This window comes from Abramis brama (genome assembly GCF_963993115.1).
Source record: "Abramis brama genome assembly, chromosome: 6".
In the NCBI taxonomy this organism is placed as follows: Eukaryota; Metazoa; Chordata; class Actinopteri; order Cypriniformes; family Leuciscidae; genus Abramis; species Abramis brama.
The window spans coordinates 40,392,495-40,413,697 of NC_139968.1; the positions used below are offsets into that span (position 1 = coordinate 40,392,495).

The following is a 21,203-nucleotide window of genomic DNA, read 5'->3' on the forward strand; positions in this document are numbered from 1 at the left end:
TGATGTATGTTATAGATATATACTAGTATATCAACTAAGGCAACTGATTATAATGGGAAATATATTTACAGGAGTTAAAGTGGGAAAAACTGTCTGCTAAATATTCTATACATAATGATTTACCCTCTGGCTTTCTAGAACTTTGATTAAATTTTTGCAAGAATAGGCTTTGTCTTTGCTCTTTCTCACTCTGTTCTTCTAATTTTGTGAAGGCATTGTTTTTTTTTTGGTCTACAAAATCTGCCGACAACAGAAAATGTTATTTATTTATTTGTGATTTATTTATTAGTGTTATTTAGATTAGATCAGGTTAAATAATTTGATTGAACAAGAATTCTAATTTTCACTACTCCGAGTGTATGATTGCAGAACAATATATGTTTGAAAATTGATGGAGCAACAGATTTTGTGTGAAAATAAATCAGAAAGGTGGTTTGTTTAAAAATCGTATTAATGTATGAGGTGGCAAGGAGGTACACACGGGGTAAAACCAGCAAGGTAAAGACACAGTATTGATAAAAATACTTAAGCTAAATTAATATGCTTTTAATAATGTCTAAGTCGATACTTGTTCAAACCAATCATTTTAGCAAAGTTTATAACATTTTTGGAGTTATTTTGATAAATTAAATAATAAATGTTTGTTCAATAAATATAGGCTATCTGTCATAATTTTCATTTTTTTATGATCATTTTAAAAATACAGAAACAAGATTCTTGAGATCTTTGTATTTAAATTGCTACATAAGTCTAAAACATTAAAAATAAAAATAAAATAGTAGATTAAATTAGCACAGAATCAACTTTGATCAAGTCAATGATCAGCCAAATTTCCAAGTCCATCATCAAAAGCGTTTATGAAAAAAAGTGCTGAGCAGAATTTGTGCCATCGAGTGGTAAAATAGAGAATTAAGTCAAATGCGCATTTCTTCCCCGGTGTGACTTTATAACTGTTGTAACCTGTATATCATTTCAATATATACTTTAACTGTATAATATTAAATTAAATGTCTATACTACTTCCATAGGATGAGGCAGCTCAGAGAGTGAGAGCCCACTGAGCATCAGACAGTTAAACTGGCATTGACATTGAATTATTTAATTGGAGAAGTTATTATAACAACATAAATTGATTTTGCACTAAATCCTAATTGAAATCTTATTGCCCATATAAAAGAGTTGTTTTTAATTTTCTATATTAAGATGATACTGCCTCATTCAAACTCCTTATAGTGCCCCCTTTTTTGGTTTAAGCCACTGCCCCTCAAAATGTCTGTGCACGGCCCTGCAACCCACTGAAGAGATGTCAAGATTATGTCTATCCCTCAGCCTCACTTTCATTCCCATTAAAAATCAATGATGGCACTGATGTGAATAAGGTCTATATCGGCACATATGAATCAAGAGAGCGCAAGTCTGTGGTGTGATACGAGAGAAAGTCGCACCTAAACCAAATGTGTGGTCTGAAATACAGCATTGCTATGGACGACGACTTTTATCAGAAAATATGTGAATGCAGCGATTGACCAATCAGAATAAAATATTCCATAAATAAATGCTAATATCAGCGCTGTGGTACCTGCACATGTGTGACAGAGTGTGTTGATGTCCAGATGTGTGGTCTGGTTGCTGATGGGATTGTTCAGCACACAGCTGTAGGTGTTTTTATCCTGATATTCCACCTCCAGAGGTAGAGAGAGACTGATGCTGAGATCAGACGCACTGATGCTGGACAATACACTGATTCCTTTGTACCAGGAGAGAGTCACATGACTCACATTCACCACTGATGAACACACCAATGAACATGATGATGATGAAGATGATGATGATGAACAGTCTCTGCTGATGACAGGAACAGGCAGACGAGCTGGAAAATAAACAGAAATATGATCAAATCTAATAAACCATCTTATATTCGGTTCAGTGTTTTAAGTGAGTTTTATATGGTCTGTCATCTCAAACTATAAAATGATTCAACAAATCAATATTTGAAGAATATTTGAAGGACAGGATAAATTATCTCACCATAGACAGAAACTCTGAATGATTTTGATGACAATCTTCTTGTAAAAATCAGATAATAATCTCCAGCATGTTCAGTTCTGGTGTTTGTGATGGTCAGAGATCCAGTTTGATTGTCCAGCTTCAGTCTGTCTCTGAATCTCCCATCAAGAACATCATCATATACAGTGATTCTGTCGGCCCGTTTATTGATTTCAGCTATTAACGTGTTTCCAAACCTCCACTGAATCACATCATCATCCTTCATTTCAGTAAGATCAGAGTTTAGAGTGACTGAATCTCCCTCCATCACTGATATTTCAACTGAATCATCTAACACAGAGAAAAAAACAAACAAACAGGGCTTGTCACAAATGGTTTATTACATTAAATAGCTTAAATTTAAAATAAACAATATCCTAAAACAACAAAAATAATCAAAATGGTGTATGAATTAATTTCAAATTTGTCATAAAAAACAGGTGTAAATGTTTTTTGTTTTTGTTTTTTTACTCACCAATGACATTGAGATAGAAATCAATAATCATATAGTTTAATTCTGTCGGCCCTTTTATTGATTTCTGTTATTAAAGTGCCTTTAAACCTCCACTGAATCACATAAACATTCTTCATTTCAGTAAGATCAGAGTTTAGAGAGACTGAATCTCCCTCCATCACTGACACTGACCTTTCTCCAGCAACACCTAACACACCTGAAGTACAAACACAGCAAGATTCTTCTGTTTAAATGATAGACTTTTAAATAACTTTATGATGGATTACTAGTATAAACAGTTAAACTACAAAACCGATTAATAATTGTATCTTTGAGATGATTTTGAATAAAACTCATTTACTGATGAAGTTGGTCTGATCCACACAACATCAAACACTGAAAACACTTTTACTTCAGACGGGAATCACATCACACTGAAACTAATACTAACTGAGCTTCAGTGTTTTATAGATCCAACATTTAGAGAGACCAGCAATGAATATAATGCAGAAACAACTAAAGTCATAACAAATTATTAAAACACATTTAAAACTTACCAACCAGATGCCAAAAACAATCAAGTAATACAAAATACTTTTATAGCACCTTTCACAATAAATATTCCAGTGCAGTGCTTCACTTGAAAAAGAGGTAAGAAGTAGCTAAATTAATATTTGACCATTTATTATAATACAAATGTTAAACGACTGACGGTAGTATAACAGTTTTTCAAATTGCCTACATACAATTTCTGAAACCATGGCTCAAGTTTTTTGGAAACTCACACAAAACCACAAAACACGCACCCAACATGCAACACATCAGACAGCTCTTGTAAAATCAAACTCTTCCAAAAATTGTGTTTTTGCGTAGTAACTCTACATACAAACATCAAATGATTAGCCACATACACACCAAACTACACACAGATGTGAAAAATGTAAAACACTACTCTACTCTACTGTCTTTTGCTTGTTCATTGCAGTGAGTGTACAGGAGTTTGTCACATGTACATGTATACAGTATATATGCATAATTGATGAATGTTACAGTTATTGAACTAAACTGAGTCAACACTGAAGTGACTTGAGCTGAATAATCACACTATTGGCTTCTAGAGCTGCTTTACAGGAGAATTTGTTTTGAATTTGTTACTATTGTGAAGCTGCTAATCTGTTAATCTAATTTAGATATGCACATCTAAATTGTGGCTTGTATGTACATTCACTATATATATATATATATATATATATATATATATATATATATAGTATACACACACACACACACATATGTTTTCTTTTGCATCTGAAATTTTATTCTAGATTGATCATTTTTACCAAGCTTGTATATTTAAGTTCAATAATTTCACTTAAATGGCAATGCAAATGACCTATTAATTGTCATTTAAGTGAAATTACTTAAATATACAAGCTTTATAAAAATGATCATTCTAAAATAAAATTTCAGATGGCACTTAGAGGCTGTATATAAATACATATATGTATGTATATATATATATATATATATATATATATATATATATATATTTACACTATAAACAGAAATTCAAAGGGGTAAACATAATTTCTTTCACATCAAGCTTATTCAGATCATTGTACTTGTTTACACTGTCTCACGGCGCTGTGAGGAATAATACTATTGTAATAATAATAATGGAAAATGTAACTCAGAAGTGCTGGTATTTCGAGGAGCAACGGATGCCGCTGAGCTGAGGAATACTGTAGTAAGTTTTTTTTTTTCATTCTCAAGTGAATCGCGTTTCTGAGTGTGAATGAATGAACGGCAGAGATGCGCTGTTTACCACAACTCGCAAAAAGACGGTTTAAAGGTTTAAATTTGAATCGCGTTTCTGTGTGTGAATGAATGTTTCCTTTTAGCAAACTGTATTGCTATACTGAGTAAAAATCGACTGAAATATGTTGAAATAAAATGTATTTGTGTAAGCAACGTATTAAACTGCAAATTAACATTTATATTTCTTATAATAAAAACGAAAGACCTATGTTACAGACATAAAGACAACATTTCGTTGATTAGTTTTGGATAGATTATACATTTTTACTGTAAAATATCTGCCACCTCAAATAAGCTTTTGTTTGCCAATTTTTGCTCATATGTTAAATATAGTATGTTTTGTCAAAAATAAAGTAATCAAATAGTATGTTATAGTGTTTATTCCAATGTAGCCTAGGCTATATTCAAGTAATGAATCCTTAACTTTGAAATATGTATGATAAAATGTATACTTTAGTTTTTACAAAGAAAGATTACACTTAAATTGTTGTTGTAATTGTAACCTTTTTAATAAAAAAAATATATATTTACAAGGTAGATGTAAACAAACTATTAAAAGGTAAGCCTTTTCTTTAAATAATTTTTATTGTGTTTTATTAGTGACAAATTTGGGGAGAGGATAAATATTCCAAAACTGAAAATACAGTATGAGAATTAACTGCACAATTACTAGACATGTTTTCCTTGGATATTATAGGCCAATTTGCAAGCACAATTTGTGGAAAAATAATTTTTTTTTAGATGCTTCCAACTGTTGCTCTTGCATTCTTTCCTGTGGCTCAGTGCAACCCTGTATCACATGAAATACGTTCTGAGGAAACTATTTTGCAAATCGCAATTACGTTACATGCCAACATATAAGCAGTGCTATTACGTTGGTCCTTAACCTAATATAAGCAGTGCTATTACGTTGGTCCTTAACCTAATATAGCCAATCTATTGCAGTGCTATTACGTTTGTCCTGAACAAATACATCCAAAGCAGGTTTCCATAGCAGCTAATGCTGTTCATTTTGTTTAAATTATTTACTCCCTTTTTTCTCATTGGGCTACAAAATAATATCTATGCCAGGGCGAGTCAAATGGCGGCACCCAGATAATTTTTATCTGGCCCTCCAACTGGTTTTTGATGTTTAAAAACCCTCGCAATCTGATATTAAAGTCCCCGCAAAGGTTTAGCGCGTTCAGCGGTGAGTTTAACAACGCACGTGATCATTCAGCGGTGAGTTTAACAACGCACGTGATCATTCAGCGGTGAGTTTAACAACGCACGTGATCATTCAGCGGTGAGTTTAACAACGCAGCGGTGAATTTAACAACACTCAACTGCAGGTAAAACGGCATTCAGAGGTGAGTTTGACCAAAGCAACCCTCAACTGCAGGCAAAACGACATTAAAAGGTGAGTTTAACAACGCTCTCAGACGCTTGCAGTTGCAAGTAATTGGAGTTTTAGCGTTTTCTTGTCATAGTAGGACACTGCTTGAAGCTGGATAACGTATTTTTATCGGAGGTTTGATTAAAAACTGTTGAGTCAGGACAATAAGTTGTTGTGTTTAGAAACTTTAGATTTGTAAGGTGGCCATTTCTTATGACTATAAATAATAGAAGAAATTATAAAAATATAGCTTTCTGCACATTTGGTGCAGAAAGCTATATTTTTATAATTTCTTCTATCATCGAGAAGAAAAGCTGTGTAATCAACATTTATTCACGAGATCATATGTATTTTTATGTTTTTTTTTTTAATGTTATTATTTCGGTCTTGCCAGGGAAGCTGGATTGCTTTGCTGTTTATTGATATTTTTAAAATTATATTTTATCAGTAGGAAATCGCGCTGAAGAAGTCTCGTTCCGAACACATCGCGATATTTGGCATCAGTTCACGTGTGTCAGATGTTGGTAAGTAAATACCTAAATACGCTGTCCTAATAATGTGTGATATAATGTCTTTTCTGTTTGTCGATATTAATCTGCTATTATATCTGCCATCTCCACGGAGACTTTGCGTTTCATTGCTTTCTAATTCAAAACAGGGTGATTAACACTGCCTGTCACGTGACGTGCTATAGGCCTAGAGATAATCATATCAGATTAAAAATAGTACAATTAGTTCCAAAGTTGTATTTGTAGTAGAAGCACAGTAAAAACAACACTTACCATGCTTTTACCACAGTAACATTAGTTTTACTGTGATAAGTGTAGTAAAAAGACAGTAATCACAAAACTTGCCATGCTTTTACCACACTATTTGTAGTTTTAATGTGGTACTTATTGTAAATGCACAGTAACCACAACACTTACCATGCTTTTACCACAGTAACCATACTTTTACTGTGATTGATTTAGTAAAGGACAGTAATCACAAAACTTACCATGCTTTTACCTCAGTATTGATATATAAGTGATATTTGTTGTAAATGCATATTAACCACAACACTTGCCATGCTTGTAAGGCTTTATAATGTAACATCCAATATTTGTAAGGTATATCAGTACTTTTTCCTTTAAATAATCCTATATATTATACATAATGATATTTTCTTTTCTCTTTTTTCAGCTGAAAAGACCAAAAGGGCCTTTCGGACTCAGTCAGCCCATTATTGTTGGAGGAGAAGTAAACGGATTGACAGCTGCAAAGGCAAATATTCGCAATGGTATGTATGTGTTGGTTTTAACCCTAAATCAAACATTTTATCAAGCATTTGTTGTTTCTTAAAACTTTTCTCACAAAACCCATAGCCTAATCAGTACAAATATAGACTGAAAGTCTTAATAATTCACAAGATTTAACAAGTTGTCAAATTCGTACGGTACTCGTACATATTTGTATACTCGTACACAATCCTGCAGCTTTTACTCCTAGTGCTGTCATTGGCTACTGCCTCAATTCCTGTACATATTTATCGCGATATTTGTAAATCAGTTGCGCCATTTCTTGGAAAGTTGTTGGATGTCACACACACTGTCAGAAAGTTTATATTAATTGCAAATTGGTCCCCGTCTGTTTATGTTCCAGTGATACATGATGTCTCTCCACACCTCATAACCTACCTCTGTTTGCAAGAGTGGAAAAGCTTATCTGACTTGTCACATGACATCAGATACTCGATTATTTTGTCATAATCAGATCAGTTACACTGCTGATAACTGTCCCGTTTGCATGTAAATCATTTTCATGATTATTGCTTGCTATTAAAGACAAACTTTTATTCATAGAAATGCCCACATTTTAGTGAACTTAATACATAAAAATGCTTTTAACATTTAATTATGCATCACTCTTCACAGAAAAATATCCCACAGTTATGGATGAACTCACTACGTCATCAAGTGCTGTGCTGGGCACATTGGGCAACAAGTGTCCTCCAACGTATTCAATCTGTGGCCAAGTTCTTCACATCTTCCCATGGGACACTGACAGTCTTCAGGTCTTCGTGGAACATCTGTCTCCGTGTCTTCCTTGGTCTTCCCTGTCTCCTGCATCCTCCTGGTGGTGTCCACTTCATCACTGTGTTTGGGTGTTGTTGTTTGGGCATGCGTAGGATGTGTCCAGCGAGGTGCACCCTTTGCTCTGTCTCAGTTTCTGACAGTCTTCATGTGGAGTCCCACTCCTCCTCAGGATCTCTTTGATATGCAGAACCAATATTGAAAATAGTGATTTATCTTTTTCCATATTGTTAAAGCATTTTGTTTTCTCTTTTCAGCTTCATAAACTGTACTTGATGTCTGCCTAATGCCTTTTTCAAAAAAGTGTCAGTGCTCATCAGGTGTTTTGCTAAAGGACATATTCATTGCATAGTTACAATAAAAGTGACCAATAATCACAAGGATATAGAATGAAAGTTGAGAATGTACAATGTTGTGCTTATGTTTTTGCCTATTTGTTCTTTAAAGCGAAGAAACAAATGTATGTTCACATAACAAAGTTGAATCTCATCTCTTGGTTTGTAAATATATAACTTCATCATAGCAATTTTTTAACGTTAATGTATGTGTCACTATAATAGATTGCTCCTGTATCTGGAAATTTTTAATTAACTGATTTTTATACTGTTGTGCAGTAGTTTTGCCACTACATTTGTCTTTAAACAGTTTGACATTAAATATTGGAATAAGCTTTCAAAATGGTGTCCATTCATTGTGCTTTTGCTACATTTATTTGAATATAACTGATATACCTTTAATATACTATACATACACTGTACATGTTAGAAGCACTTTAGTACATGTAATTATTTTTAATTAAAATACTGCAAAACTACCCTGCTGTAGGACATTGCTTAGAAAAAAGTTTCCCTTTCAAATGTATTTATGCATCAGTCTAAGCAAATCTGTGTCATTGATCATGTGAACTCGTTTTTGGATGGTAACCACACAAAGGAGTCTTTTGTTTTTAAATATGAGTTTTATAATTTAATTAGAAGGAATGCATGTTTAACAGCCTAAATATAAAATATTTAAGGTATCTATCCCTGCAGCCGGAACCAGAAGAGATCTGTCATCGTTTACCATAAATGGGCATGTAAGTGTGACGCATCTGTTCAGCTGGGTTTGTATTGGCTGTGACTTTATCGCAGAACTCGCTGTGATTGGACAATCGTTTAACCCATATAAAACGGCGGTTCATGTTACAAAGTATGTTTTGGTGTTATTATTACGTTAGTTATACATTAAGCTAACTATAAAGTGTCTCTATGTTGTGAGAAATTACTCCTCTACCGAGATCCTAACCCTAACCCTAAGCATGTCTGCACATTTCAATGAACTACAATACAATGCTTCCTGTTCACTGATAGAATGACAGAGATATGTGGGTAATGTAGTTTAAAACGTTTAGTAATAAAACAATAAATGTTAAATAAATAATATATTTAATGGACAACTGGATATCTAAATTTGTTTATTGTGCAAACCTTTATGACATATATGAGGGACAGGCTGAAATTTGATATTTTACTGTGAGCATTATAAAAATAACCTTTATGCCAGCTTTCCATATATGTCTGAAAACTGTGGCCAACATTATTTATTAAACATAGTATAAGCAGTTGTCCAGCCAATTTTCTCTTTGATACACTAACCGGACTTTGAGTTACAGCCATTTGAAATGTGCATTTGTTTGCTCTTCTGGGGGCCATTGCTGGGGCCCTGGGGGTGGAAGAACAGTATAATCTACACAGATCTATACACACTGTTACTATTACACAAGGATAATGCACCATTCAGTAAAACAACAAAAAAACAGTGCCAACATTTCCTTTTCACCGCCTCTTGCTGCTTATATTCCTGACATCAGTGATATATAGAGTATACTATATAGAGTATACTAGAATGATCAACATGGATCATCTTCAATTAAGCTTAAAGTATTTATAGCAAGATAGCCCACTGCAGCCTTGTTATTCACATAGCTTCCTTTTATTTCACTGCAAACTGGCATACATGCATGTATGTGCAACTTTTGTTGCATTGTTGTCCCAAATATCATTAACCCTTGTGTGGTGTTCATATTTTTGTTACTCAGCCAGTGTTCGTGGGTCTGGTGGACCCGCTGCATTTTGGTTTTTTTAATTCAACACAATCAAAAATGTTATGTTAAAATACTCAACAGATGTTTACTTCATCCCAATTACAAGCAATATAAACTGCATATATGGTTAATATTTTCTCTTTACCTTTATTAGATCACATTTAAGAATTGCAACCTCGTGTGGGAATGGCAGGAGCAGAAACACAAAACTCACTCTTGCACTCTTTCACCCTTACACACAATCTCTCACACGCACGCTCACACACACACACTCATGCACACACCCACAACACACACACACACACACACACACACACACACACACTCACTTGGATATGTGGTGTACGGTCACTCTCCATAGGTATAATGGTTTTTCTAATGTACAAACTGTATAATCTATCCCCCTACACCAGGGGTGGGCAAACTTTTTGGCTCAAGGGCCACACTGGGTTTTAAAATTTGACAGAGGGCCGGCCCAGTAGCAGATTATGAAACACGATCTCATGAAAGTGCGTATCTATACCACAAATTTTATTTCTCGTGCCATTTATACGCCAAAAATGTTTGTTTTTTTGCGTACATATGCTACGCACTGTAAACCCCTTGGTTAGGATTAGGGGTGTGTAGTGCGTGCCTATTACACGCCATAAAGTGCGTATCATATGCACGCAAAAACTGCGTAACATAAGCACTACAAATACAATTCGTGGTATTCGCTCTTTCATGAGATCGGGCTGAGCAAACACATTTACGTTGTGGCAAAGTCTGCGCGAAATTCAACAACTGAGAGACGACATTCTGACAATAAATTTTTTATGCTAGATATCCCCCATTTAGCATGTTATGTTTTGAGGTTAATTTTTAATTAGTCAGATGCCTAATAATTATAGCCTATACTTTTTAAATATTGTTTATCCTTATTATTATTTAATGGGCCTAATAGTAAATTAGAAACAACACCTGCAAGTGTACACTTAGAAAAGTAAAAATGACAGAAGGTTATGTTAATTCAACTTTATTAAAACTGCATATGGCAATCAATTTGCACTTCCAAAAGTCATACATTTGTGGGGAAAAAACAAAATAAACGAATAGGCCTATACAAATTTATTTTAAGAATAATAAAATAAAACATAAAAAACAAAGGCAGATCAGAACATTTAATGAACAAAACCGGGTTCTGTACATGGCAGACAGGGGAGGTGTAGCAGCTATTCGAAAGCCGGGCGATAAAGGTCAGTAAACGGAATCACTCAGTCAGGATACATCCACAAATCCAGAGGAGCAAAGAAATAAATAGCAGACAAATCAAAGGAAAAACTAAACGGGTGTGCAAGCGGTTACCAAACATTTTTTTCTCTGTGAGTTTCCAAAAAAGGAAAAAACATTAACGTGCAACAAGTCTATGCGCTTAAGTCGCGGTCTGTTTGGTTTCCATGGTGACGCGTCATTGCTTGTTACGTGACACACCGCAGCCACAACAGCGCTGAATGAATGATGATCTGCTTTTGTCATTTTTCCTTTTTTACATTTGTTAGCTATGGCATGAAATATCTGATATTCCGACTGTCAAATATATGCAACGCAATATATATATATATATATATATATATATATATATATATATATATATATATATATATATATATATAACGCAAATTATTGCAAGAAAAAGGCTAAATGAATGCGATCTTAAGACCATTTTTTAAATACTCGACGGGCCGGATTAAACAGCCTAACGGGCCGTATGTGGCCCGCGGGCCGTAGTTTGCCCACCCCTGCCCTACACTAACCCTAGCCCTAAACCTACCAATCACAGAAAACTTTTGGCATTTTTTGAATTTCAAAAAACACCATTTAGTATGTTTTAGTATGAGGACACAGATGTCATCATAAACCATATTTACGTTGTAATACCCATGTCATTATACACATTTGTGTCCTCACAAACCATACACACTAACAGCAGGCCCTGACAGGAGGAGGACAGAGTAAAGGTACACAGGACCTACAATTTCTACACTTTTATTAGCCATCCTGTGTGTAATATAAATGTGTAGGGTATATTATATATATATTGATATATTCCTCACAGAAAATGAGCCAAGGCCAATGAGTCTCAGTTTGAAAAAATAATTAATTGTATCATTTTTCTTTTGATAAAATGAAAAAGGGTCCAACAGACCCGAACACCATACAAGGGTTAACCAGATCTAAATTTTTATGTCCCAAGTAAAAGAATTATGGTCATTAATTATATGTAATTATTTATAAGTTATTAATTATATGTAGTTATTTTTAAAGAAATAAGAAATTAAAATTTCTCAAATAAAAATTTAGATTTACTGTACCAAACACCACTTTCAATACACAATAGTCACCATACTTTATTAAACAACACTTTATTGGAGAACAAAGCATAAAGTTGATAAAGTAGCATAAAGACAAATGAGATTCAAGATAAATAAAAATGTGTCTTCAAAAATACATTAACATCATATGAATCCATTCACAGCTGCTGAAGCCACAAAACGAGTGCCAGATAATTATATTCAGTCACCTACAGAAAACAGATTTGATATTGTGTTGGAAAATAATGATTCATTATCACAGCTAAACTGGTTTCTTGCTCTTCCCTGTATGTCTCTATCGTGTTCTTCTTCCTTGTCTAAATAGTTTGTTCAGTTAAAGAACAGAAGATGTGATCACTGATGTGGTGTAGCTTTTTCTCAACCAGAAGAAAGAAGTCTCAATATCCCATTGTCTGGCGTTCTCCAGTCCTGGTCTGAAAGTAAAACAAAAAACAGAAACCATTCAAATAAAGTTGTTTAATGGACAGTCGGGTCAGCTTATGTTCTGCGTTATTTAAAGCAGTGATGGTTTACTCTGGCCCTCAGCGTCCACTGTCCTGCACATTTAGCTCCGACCTCAAACCCTCCTGCCTATTGTCTAGAAGTAAACCTGAAGACTTTGGTTAAAATTTTCAGATGTGCTTGATTAGGGTTGGAGGTTAACTCTTAACTAACCTCAAAAAGTAGAATGCAAAGAGCCAGAGTTGCCTGTTCCTTACAGAAATTTACAAAGCAGCAGTCAGTACATTATATAATATACACATTGAAGTATTATATATATATATATATATATATATATATATATATAATATTGCAGCACATAATATAAGCTAAGTACTGAACAAAAACAGTTTTACCCATATCAACAGCAACATATTTTAAAAGATTTTTAAGAAAGGCATGGTCTCTTTTGAGCCTTTGCCAGTGATGCTTGATTTCTTTCCAGACAACATACTCTTCTGTCAATTGTTTCAAGAGCTTCACTTGGTCAAAAACCAAGTGATAACCTGTACAATGTAAAATTGTCAACATCAAAATTATGTACAACATATTACAGCCTTGTTTCAATACAATACATACCAATGGACTCGCGCACTTTTCTGTCGTCTTTGGGCACCAGATGTTCCTTCCTCACCCGAAACAAAGGACTTATTCGATTAGCTTGCGTCTTCCTTCTCGGCTGTAAAACAAGAAAGTCTCAACTTACTCTATGTGCAATTACTATTGTTCTTTAAAAACAAATTAAGACAGTTATATATAAGTTAATTTACCATATGATTCAGGAGAGAACATTTGATGAGTAAATACTGATATATTTAGAAACTTCACCTGGGAAGGGCTGATCACGGCAAGATTCGCTGCGACTCACTAGTAGCTCTTGTGGGGGTTGAGTTTGATATTGGTAGAGCTTTAAAAAAAAAGGACTAAGTAATCCTGCAAAACAGAAAGGAAGGTAATTTTAATACATTACTTGCAAATAGTCAGTTTATAACTGTAGGATATGTTTTTTGTAAAGAGTGTTGCATAATTAAATGTTAAAAGCATTTTTATGTATTAAGTTCACTAAAATGTGGGCATTTCTATGAATAAAAGTATGTCTTTAATAGCAAGCAATAATCATGAAAATGATTTACATGCAAACGGGACAGTTATCAGCAGTGTAACTGATCTGATTATGACAAAATAATCGAGTATCTGATGTCATGTGACAAGTCAGATAAGCTTTTCCACTCTTGCAAACAGAGGTAGGTTATGAGGTGTGGAGAGACATCATGTATCACTGGAACATAAACAGACGGGGACCAATTTGCAATTAATATAAACTTTCTGACAGTGTGTGTGACATCCAACATCTTTCCAAGAAGTGGCGCAACTGATTTACAAATATCGCGATAAATATGTACAGGAATTGAGGCAGTAGCCAATGACAGCACTAGGAGTAAAAGCTGCAGGATTGTGTACGAGTATACAAATATGTACGAGTATGATACGAATTTGACAACTTGTTAAATCTTGTGAATTATTAAGACTTTCAGTCTATATTTGTACTGATTGGGCTATGGGTTTTGTGAGAAAAGTTTTAAGAAACAACAAATGCTTGATAAAATGTTTGATTTAGGGTTAAAACCAACACATACATACCATTGCGAATATTTGCCTTTGCAGCTGTCAATCCGTTTACTTCTCCTCCAACAATAATGGGCTGACTGAGTCCGAAAGGCCCTTTTGGTCTTTTCAGCTGAAAAAAGAGAAAAGAAAATATCATTATGTATAATATATAGGATTATTTAAAGGAAAAAGTACTGATATACCTTACAAATATTGGATGTTACATTATAAAGCCTTACAAGCATGGCAAGTGTTGTGGTTAATATGCATTTACAACAAATATCACTTATATATCAATACTGAGGTAAAAGCATGGTAAGTTTTGTGATTACTGTCCTTTACTAAATCAATCACAGTAAAAAGTATGGTTACTGTGGTAAAAGCATGGTAAGTGTTGTGGTTACTGTGCATTTACAATAAGTACCACATTAAAACTACAAATAGTGTGGTAAAAGCATGGCAAGTTTTGTGATTACTGTCTTTTTACTACACTTATCACAGTAAAACTAATGTTACTGTGGTAAAAGCATGGTAAGTGTTGTTTTTACTGTGCTTCTACTACAAATACAACTTTGGAACTAATTGTACTATTTTTAATCTGATATGATTATCTCTAGGCCTATAGCACGTCACGTGACAGGCAGTGTTAATCACCCTGTTTTGAATTAGAAAGCAATGAAACGCAAAGTCTCCGTGGAGATGGTAGATATAATGGCAGATTAATATCCACAAACAGAAAAGACATTATATCACACATTATTAGAACAGCGTATTTAGGTATTTACTTACCAACATCTGACACACGTGAACTGATGCCAAATATCGCGATGTGTTCGGAACGAGACTTCTTCAGCGCGATTTCCTACTGATAAAATATAATTTAAAAAATATCAATAAACAGCAAAGCAATCCAGCTTCCCTGGCAATAAGACCGAAATAATAACATTAAAAAAAATAAAATAATAAATAATAGAAGAAATTATAAAAATATATTTTTATAATTTCTTCTATTATTTATAGTCATAAGAAATGGCCACCTTACAAATCTAAAGTTTCTAAACACAACAACTTATTGTCCTGACTCAACAGTTTTTAATCAAACCTCCGATAAAAATACGTTATCCAGCTTCTTAAAGCAGTGTCCTACTATGACAAGAAAACGCTAAAACTCCAATTACTTGCAACTGCAAGCGTCTGAGAGCGTTGTTAAACTCACCTTTTAATGTCGTTTTGCCTGCAGTTGAGGGTTGCTTTGGTCAAACTCACCTCTGAATGCCGTTTTACCTGCAGTTGAGTGTTGTTAATTTCACCGCTGCGTTGTTAAACTCACCGCTGAATGATCACGTGCGTTGTTAAACTCACCGCTGAATGATCACGTGCGTTGTTAAACTCACCGCTGAACGCGCTAAACCTTTGCGGGGACTTTAATATCAGATTGCGAGGGTTTTTAAACATCAAAAACCAGTTGGAGGGCCAGATAAAAATTATCTGGGTGCCGCCATTTGACTCGCCCTGGCATAGATAATATTTTGTAGCCCAATGAGAAAAAAAGGAGTAAATAATTTAAACAAAATGAACAGCATTAGCTGCTATGGAAACCTGCTTTGGATGTATTATGTTCAGGACAAACGTAATAGCACTGCAATAGATTGGCTATATTAGGTTAAGGACCAACGTAATAGCACTGCTTATATTAGGTTAAGGACCAACGTAATAGCACTGCTTATATGTTGGCATGTAACGTAATTGCGATTTGCAAAATAGTTTCCTCAGAACGTATTTCATGTGATACAGGGTTGCTCAGTGACACACCTGAATGAATGGCTCATTAAGTATGCGGGCCCCATTGTCTCCTCAGGTGCGAACCACTAAATATGCATGATGGTGTTGGATCATTGACGTCCACTCGCATATTGCCTTTCCAAACAGAAAGTGTCTTGCAAAATTTAAATCAATGTATTGTGTTATGTGAATGATTAGGCAGGATTATTTTCACATCATTTTGAAGAAAACTCTAGGCGACAACATCCATTAGTCAAAAGTCTTAATGACACATATTTAGTATGTGTTTTGTGGCCGTATTTCAGAAACTTTAGGTTTTAGTTTTTTCAATAACCATGCATAAACATTATTCTCTCAAAAATACAAACATGTACATTCATGTTGCTCACATACATTTCGCTCACGGAAAAAAATACGCACCGCAAACGCACTGCAAACGGAGTATATGTGAAACAGGCGTCACACATACTCCGTTTGCAGTGCGTATGCGGTGCGTATTTTTTTCCGTACCCATGTTAACAGGTTAGAGCTTTCACACTGCACGCGGTTGCAGTCCGTCGATCCGTTCCAGTTGCGGTTCGTATACAGCAGTGCAGAGATCGTTTCCGCACCGAGTCTATTTTTGCTGTGCTGCAAACGCTGAATTAAAGTGACAGCACATGTTTCGTGGTCAAAATGAACACAGATTGAACTGAAAATGTAGCAATTTCACCATAAATGCGATTAATTAAATAAAATGTAGTAATCTCACCATAAATGTATTTAAATACTTTTTTTTCACTTTTTAAGACCGGGGTAAAGCAAGGAAAGCTACAATTTACCTCAACAAGGTGACATAATGAACAACACTTGTCTCATTCGTGGAGGTGGAAAAACAAGTTCTTTGTGATACAAGATTTATTGTATTAAAATTTAAATGAAAAAGAAAAGGCATGAGAGTCGGCTGTTTTTGTCTGCGTTTTAATTTAAAATGTTTGCGATTTAATATAAGTACACGGTTAAATATTTGCCCACTTACTTGAGCAACTTAATATAAGTAGAAGTAATGCATTGAATAATAGGCTGACGTTGTTTAAATTGTGTTTAAACGTGCATACGTCTGTTAAAGAGTGTATATGCGTACAAAGAGAATCGCAATGCATGAGACGTTAAGACCGGGGTAAATCAAGGGAAAATAACATTTACTTAAACAAGACAACATAATGAACAACACTCGTCTCATTCGTGGAGGTGGAAAAACAAGTTATTTGTGACATGCAAGATTTATTGTATAAAGATTTAAATTATGCAAAAGAAAGGCAAGGGTATGAGTCTGCTGTTTTTGTCAATTTTAAGTTTTAATTTAAAATGTAGGCTATGCGATTTTAATATAAGTAGCCTACATGGTAAAATATTTTACCACTTGCTTGAGCAACTTAATATATAATTATATAGAAGTAATGCATTTAATAATATGTTGTTTAAATTGTGTTTAAACGTGAATACGTCTGTTAAACAGTGTATATGTGTACAAAGAGAATTGCAATGCTGACAAAAAACTTTTTTTAAATAGAAGTTGCTAATAACTTCTGGATTTGAAATACAAATTGTGAGTATGTATTTGTGGTATAGCTTACAGCAGCGGATCAGTTACGCACTGCAAACGCAGCATATGTGAAAGCACTATTGCGCGTGCTGCTCCTGCACTGCATACGCACTGCAACAAACGGGCGTGAGATTTAACAGAGAACATGCTTGTATGAGAGAATCATGGGCACAAACATAAAAAAAAATAATCATAGTTTTGTTGCTATTTGGTATAACTAGATTAAAAATAATCATAGCTTTGTTGCTATTTGGTATAACTAGATTTTCTGTGTTTCATAACACTCATTTTGAATTTGTCCAGTCAAATTATTTTACAAAAGTAAATCTTTTTTTTTTTTTTTTTTTACTTAAAATGAGTTTTAAAACCTTTTCATGATTTGACAGGTATACGTTTTCTTGCTGTTTAATTTTAGACTCAACTGATTGGGAAAAATCTGCCCATCACCTGCCCCCAACGTCACAAAGCCACAACAACGGAGCAAAGATTCTTCCGGGCAGCTGACGATTTAGTGAGATTTCTTAAGGTGCGTGTCTTAAATTATTCTTAAAGGGTTAGTTCACTCACAAATGGAAATTCTGCCATTAATTACTCACCCTCATGTCGTTCCAAACATGTAAGACTTTCTTTCATCTTCACAACACAAATGAAGATATTTTTAATGAAATCTGAGAGGTTCCTGTCCCTCCATTGACAGTCCACGCAACTACCACTTTCAAGCCCCAGAAAGGTAGAAAGGTACATCATTAAAGTACTCCATGCGACTCCAGTGGTTTAACATACATTTTATTAAACTACGCAAGTGCTGTGTTTGCAGCAAAAAACTTGCAACTCTCCTCTGTCTGTGCAGACTCTTCTGTAGGCCTTTCTGTAGATGTGGAATCCTGCGACTTATATTGCAGCCATAAAGCATACAAGTGTAAATTAAGTAAAGTTATTTATGCACTTGCAGGTAGGCTAGTTCCTCCATATGACAGTTATCTGAGAGGGTTTATTCACTGTCCAGTGCAATGGAAACAAATAGACATTACAAAGTCTTCTACTTTCTTTCCTTTGGAAAGTTAGAAAATGTCCACTTACTGCACATATTTCAGCCACCACTTTCTTGGGAACAGATAGTGTTGGTGTATTATGTAAAAAGTGCACAAAAGAGGAAAACACAATGTCATTACAATGAACTACACTCTGGAAAAATGTGATCAATAACTCATGGCAAAATATTTTTACATTAACATAAGTTTATCAGTTTTCACTTTCACAAGTCAAAGCAATTCATCATTATTCAAGATTTAACAGTTGAAAGGACTATACAGCCTTAATTTAATGCAGCAAAAATTATTTTACAGCGTAGGCTACTAAGATCTTTTCTATTTTTCTCAGCCTTTTTCTTGGTTGCTTTTATAAACAGACAATAACCATTTATTTAACAGTGCCTTTTATAAAAGAGACTATATAACTAAAAATTAGGCTACCATTATGTAGAATATTTTTGTACTTCACTTTTATTTGTTCCCATGTTCTTGTGTGGTGACTCTGACATTACAATGCACAAAGTAATTATGCAATTATTAAAATACAAAAATATAGGCTAATAAGTGATAAAAACATCTAACATGGCCACTTCTAACGGATTTAAATTGTCTGCTACTTTTTGCCAGCCCTCTCTCCTGGCTTTTGCAGACTTTGAGGTGTTCCCTGGCGTTTTGATTAAACATTAAAAATCCGAATAAACTTCGACTATTAGTTCTTGCTCTGCTGAGGAGAAAAACTGAGCGCGCTCTTTGGCCACGCTGAGCAGCCAGTAGCAGCGTTGCTGATCAATGTTTCTACTATCGATACATATCCCCTTTTAACCAGCGCATGAACGCGCAATTATCTCAGATAACTCAATCCAGCGATAGCCTACTAATCATATCCAGCAGGTGTGTTCGAAGAACCCAATTAGCCGGATCATGATTAGCACGATGATATCATCTTGGATGTCTCATTTGATCTCGGATGTTTTAAGCAACGTACAAAGAACGGACCCCAGATCAGTCAATAAACACTAATATCAGCGCTGACATCAACTAATATTTCTGAATACACAGAAATAGGATAAACAATATTATATTCAGTTGTTTTTGATTTGTCATTTCAAATGATTTGTCATTTCAAACTCTAAAATGATTCAACAATTCAATATGCAAATAGTGAATAAAATAAGACTATTTGATGGACAAGACTCATGATCTCTACTCACCATAGACAGAAACATTGGTAACACTTTACAATAAGGTTCCTTTATTAAACATTAATGTATTAACTAACATGAACTAACAATGAGCAATACATTTATTACTGTTTTTGTTAATCTTTGTTAATGTTAGTTAATACAAATAAAGCTGTTCATTGTTTGTTCATGTTAGTTCACAGTGCATTAACTAATGTTAACAAAATTTTAATGAAGTATTAGTAAATGTTGAAATTAACATTAACAAAGTTGAACAAATGCTGTATAAGTGCAGTTCATTATTAGTTAATGTTAACTAATGTAGTTAACTAATGAACCTTATTGTAAAGTGTTACCGAAACATTGAATACTTTTGATGAGAATCTTCCTGGAAACATCTGTAGTTGATAATCTCCAGCATGTTCAGTTCTGGTGTTTGTGATGGTCAGAGATCCAGTTTGATTGTCCAGCTTCAGTCTGTCTCTGAATCTCCCATCAAGAACATCATCATATACAGTGATTCTGTCAGACAGTTTATTGATTTCTGCTATTAAAGTGTTTTCATCTCCAAACCTCCACTGAATCAGATTATAATCCTTCATTTCAGTAAGATCAGAGTTTAGAGAGACTGAATCTCCCTCCATCACTGACACTGACTTCACTTCATCTGTCAAACACACGGAGAACAAACAGAAACAGGGTTTGCAAAGATTAATACTGTTAAATAGCTTTAATAATAAATACTAATATATAAAATATAAAATAATAATATATAAATATATAAAATATTAATACTGTAGGAGCCAAATTGAGCTTTGAGTTGATTTCACGTTTCTTTCTTGTGAATAGTTACAGTTTTTCTCGATTGCTTAAACACTATAACCAGGCTTTTGAACTAAAATTTCAAAACCATAACACCATTTATCAAAAAGCACACCCATTTCACTAAACTATAAACACTATTCCCTGTTTTGACACATGAGTCAGATTTGTTGAACTGTCACTGCAAAACTCTACACACAAATCCCTTCATTTCTCATTGCTTAGACCATGTTGTCATTTAGAAAGCACTAGCATTCAAAATTGTCCACTCGAGTTAGCACAGCTTCAGCTCAGTTAGCACACAATTACCCAGGTGGAAACACTAAGAGTCAAAATTTAACACACATCAATCAGAACCTTCAATAGATATATAAAAGGGCCCAAATCAGTTTATTGCGTTTTGGAACAATGGATCCAGAAAGACATGAAGGAAGAGGGATAAGAATGAGGAGGAGGAAGGGCAAGGACAAGAAGACAAGCAGTCTCAGATGAAA

The 21,203-nt window shown here is 34.3% G+C and overlaps 3 protein-coding genes and 1 long non-coding RNA gene across 8 annotated transcripts in view; 1 reads left to right on the forward strand and 3 right to left on the reverse strand.

The window, feature by feature from the left end:
* LOC311085196 (CD48 antigen-like) overlaps nt 1-2,552 on the reverse strand; it is a gene marked incomplete at both ends in the record, with an annotated part of 41,771 nt that extends 39,219 nt beyond the window's left edge. Inside the window, 2 exons of the mRNA XM_084117630.1 lie at nt 2,029-2,337; nt 2,522-2,552. Coding sequence (XP_083973756.1) covers nt 2,029-2,337; nt 2,522-2,552 — 340 coding nt within the window. The remainder of the gene's footprint in view (nt 1-2,028; nt 2,338-2,521) is intronic.
* LOC311084222 (uncharacterized protein) overlaps nt 1-21,203 on the reverse strand; it is a 316,630-nt gene that overhangs the window by 282,924 nt on the left and 12,503 nt on the right. The gene's annotated exons all lie outside the window — the stretch shown is intronic.
* The window catches only part of LOC311084241, a 529,672-nt gene continuing 514,018 nt past the window's right edge, over nt 5,550-21,203 (forward strand). For 4 of the 5 annotated variants that reach the window (XR_014606464.1, XR_014606465.1, XR_014606466.1 and 1 more), the window contains exons 1-2: nt 5,550-6,217; nt 6,876-6,972. This is a non-coding gene — a long non-coding RNA (uncharacterized lncRNA). Of the gene's footprint in view, nt 6,218-6,875; nt 6,973-7,606; nt 8,377-21,203 lie in introns of those variants that run through there. The other variant, XR_014606468.1, reaches the window with a different exon arrangement.
* LOC311084236 (uncharacterized protein) overlaps nt 12,234-21,203 on the reverse strand; it is a 36,330-nt gene continuing 27,360 nt past the window's right edge. The window contains exons 4-9 of the mRNA XM_084116160.1: nt 20,100-20,554; nt 15,098-19,980; nt 14,342-14,438; nt 13,529-13,633; nt 13,280-13,379; nt 12,234-12,633 (exon numbers count right to left, since the gene is read on the reverse strand). Coding sequence (XP_083972286.1) covers nt 20,217-20,554 — 338 coding nt within the window. The 3' untranslated portion in view covers nt 12,234-12,633; nt 13,280-13,379; nt 13,529-13,633; ... (1 more) ...; nt 15,098-19,980; nt 20,100-20,216. The remainder of the gene's footprint in view (nt 12,634-13,279; nt 13,380-13,528; nt 13,634-14,341; nt 14,439-15,097; nt 19,981-20,099; nt 20,555-21,203) is intronic.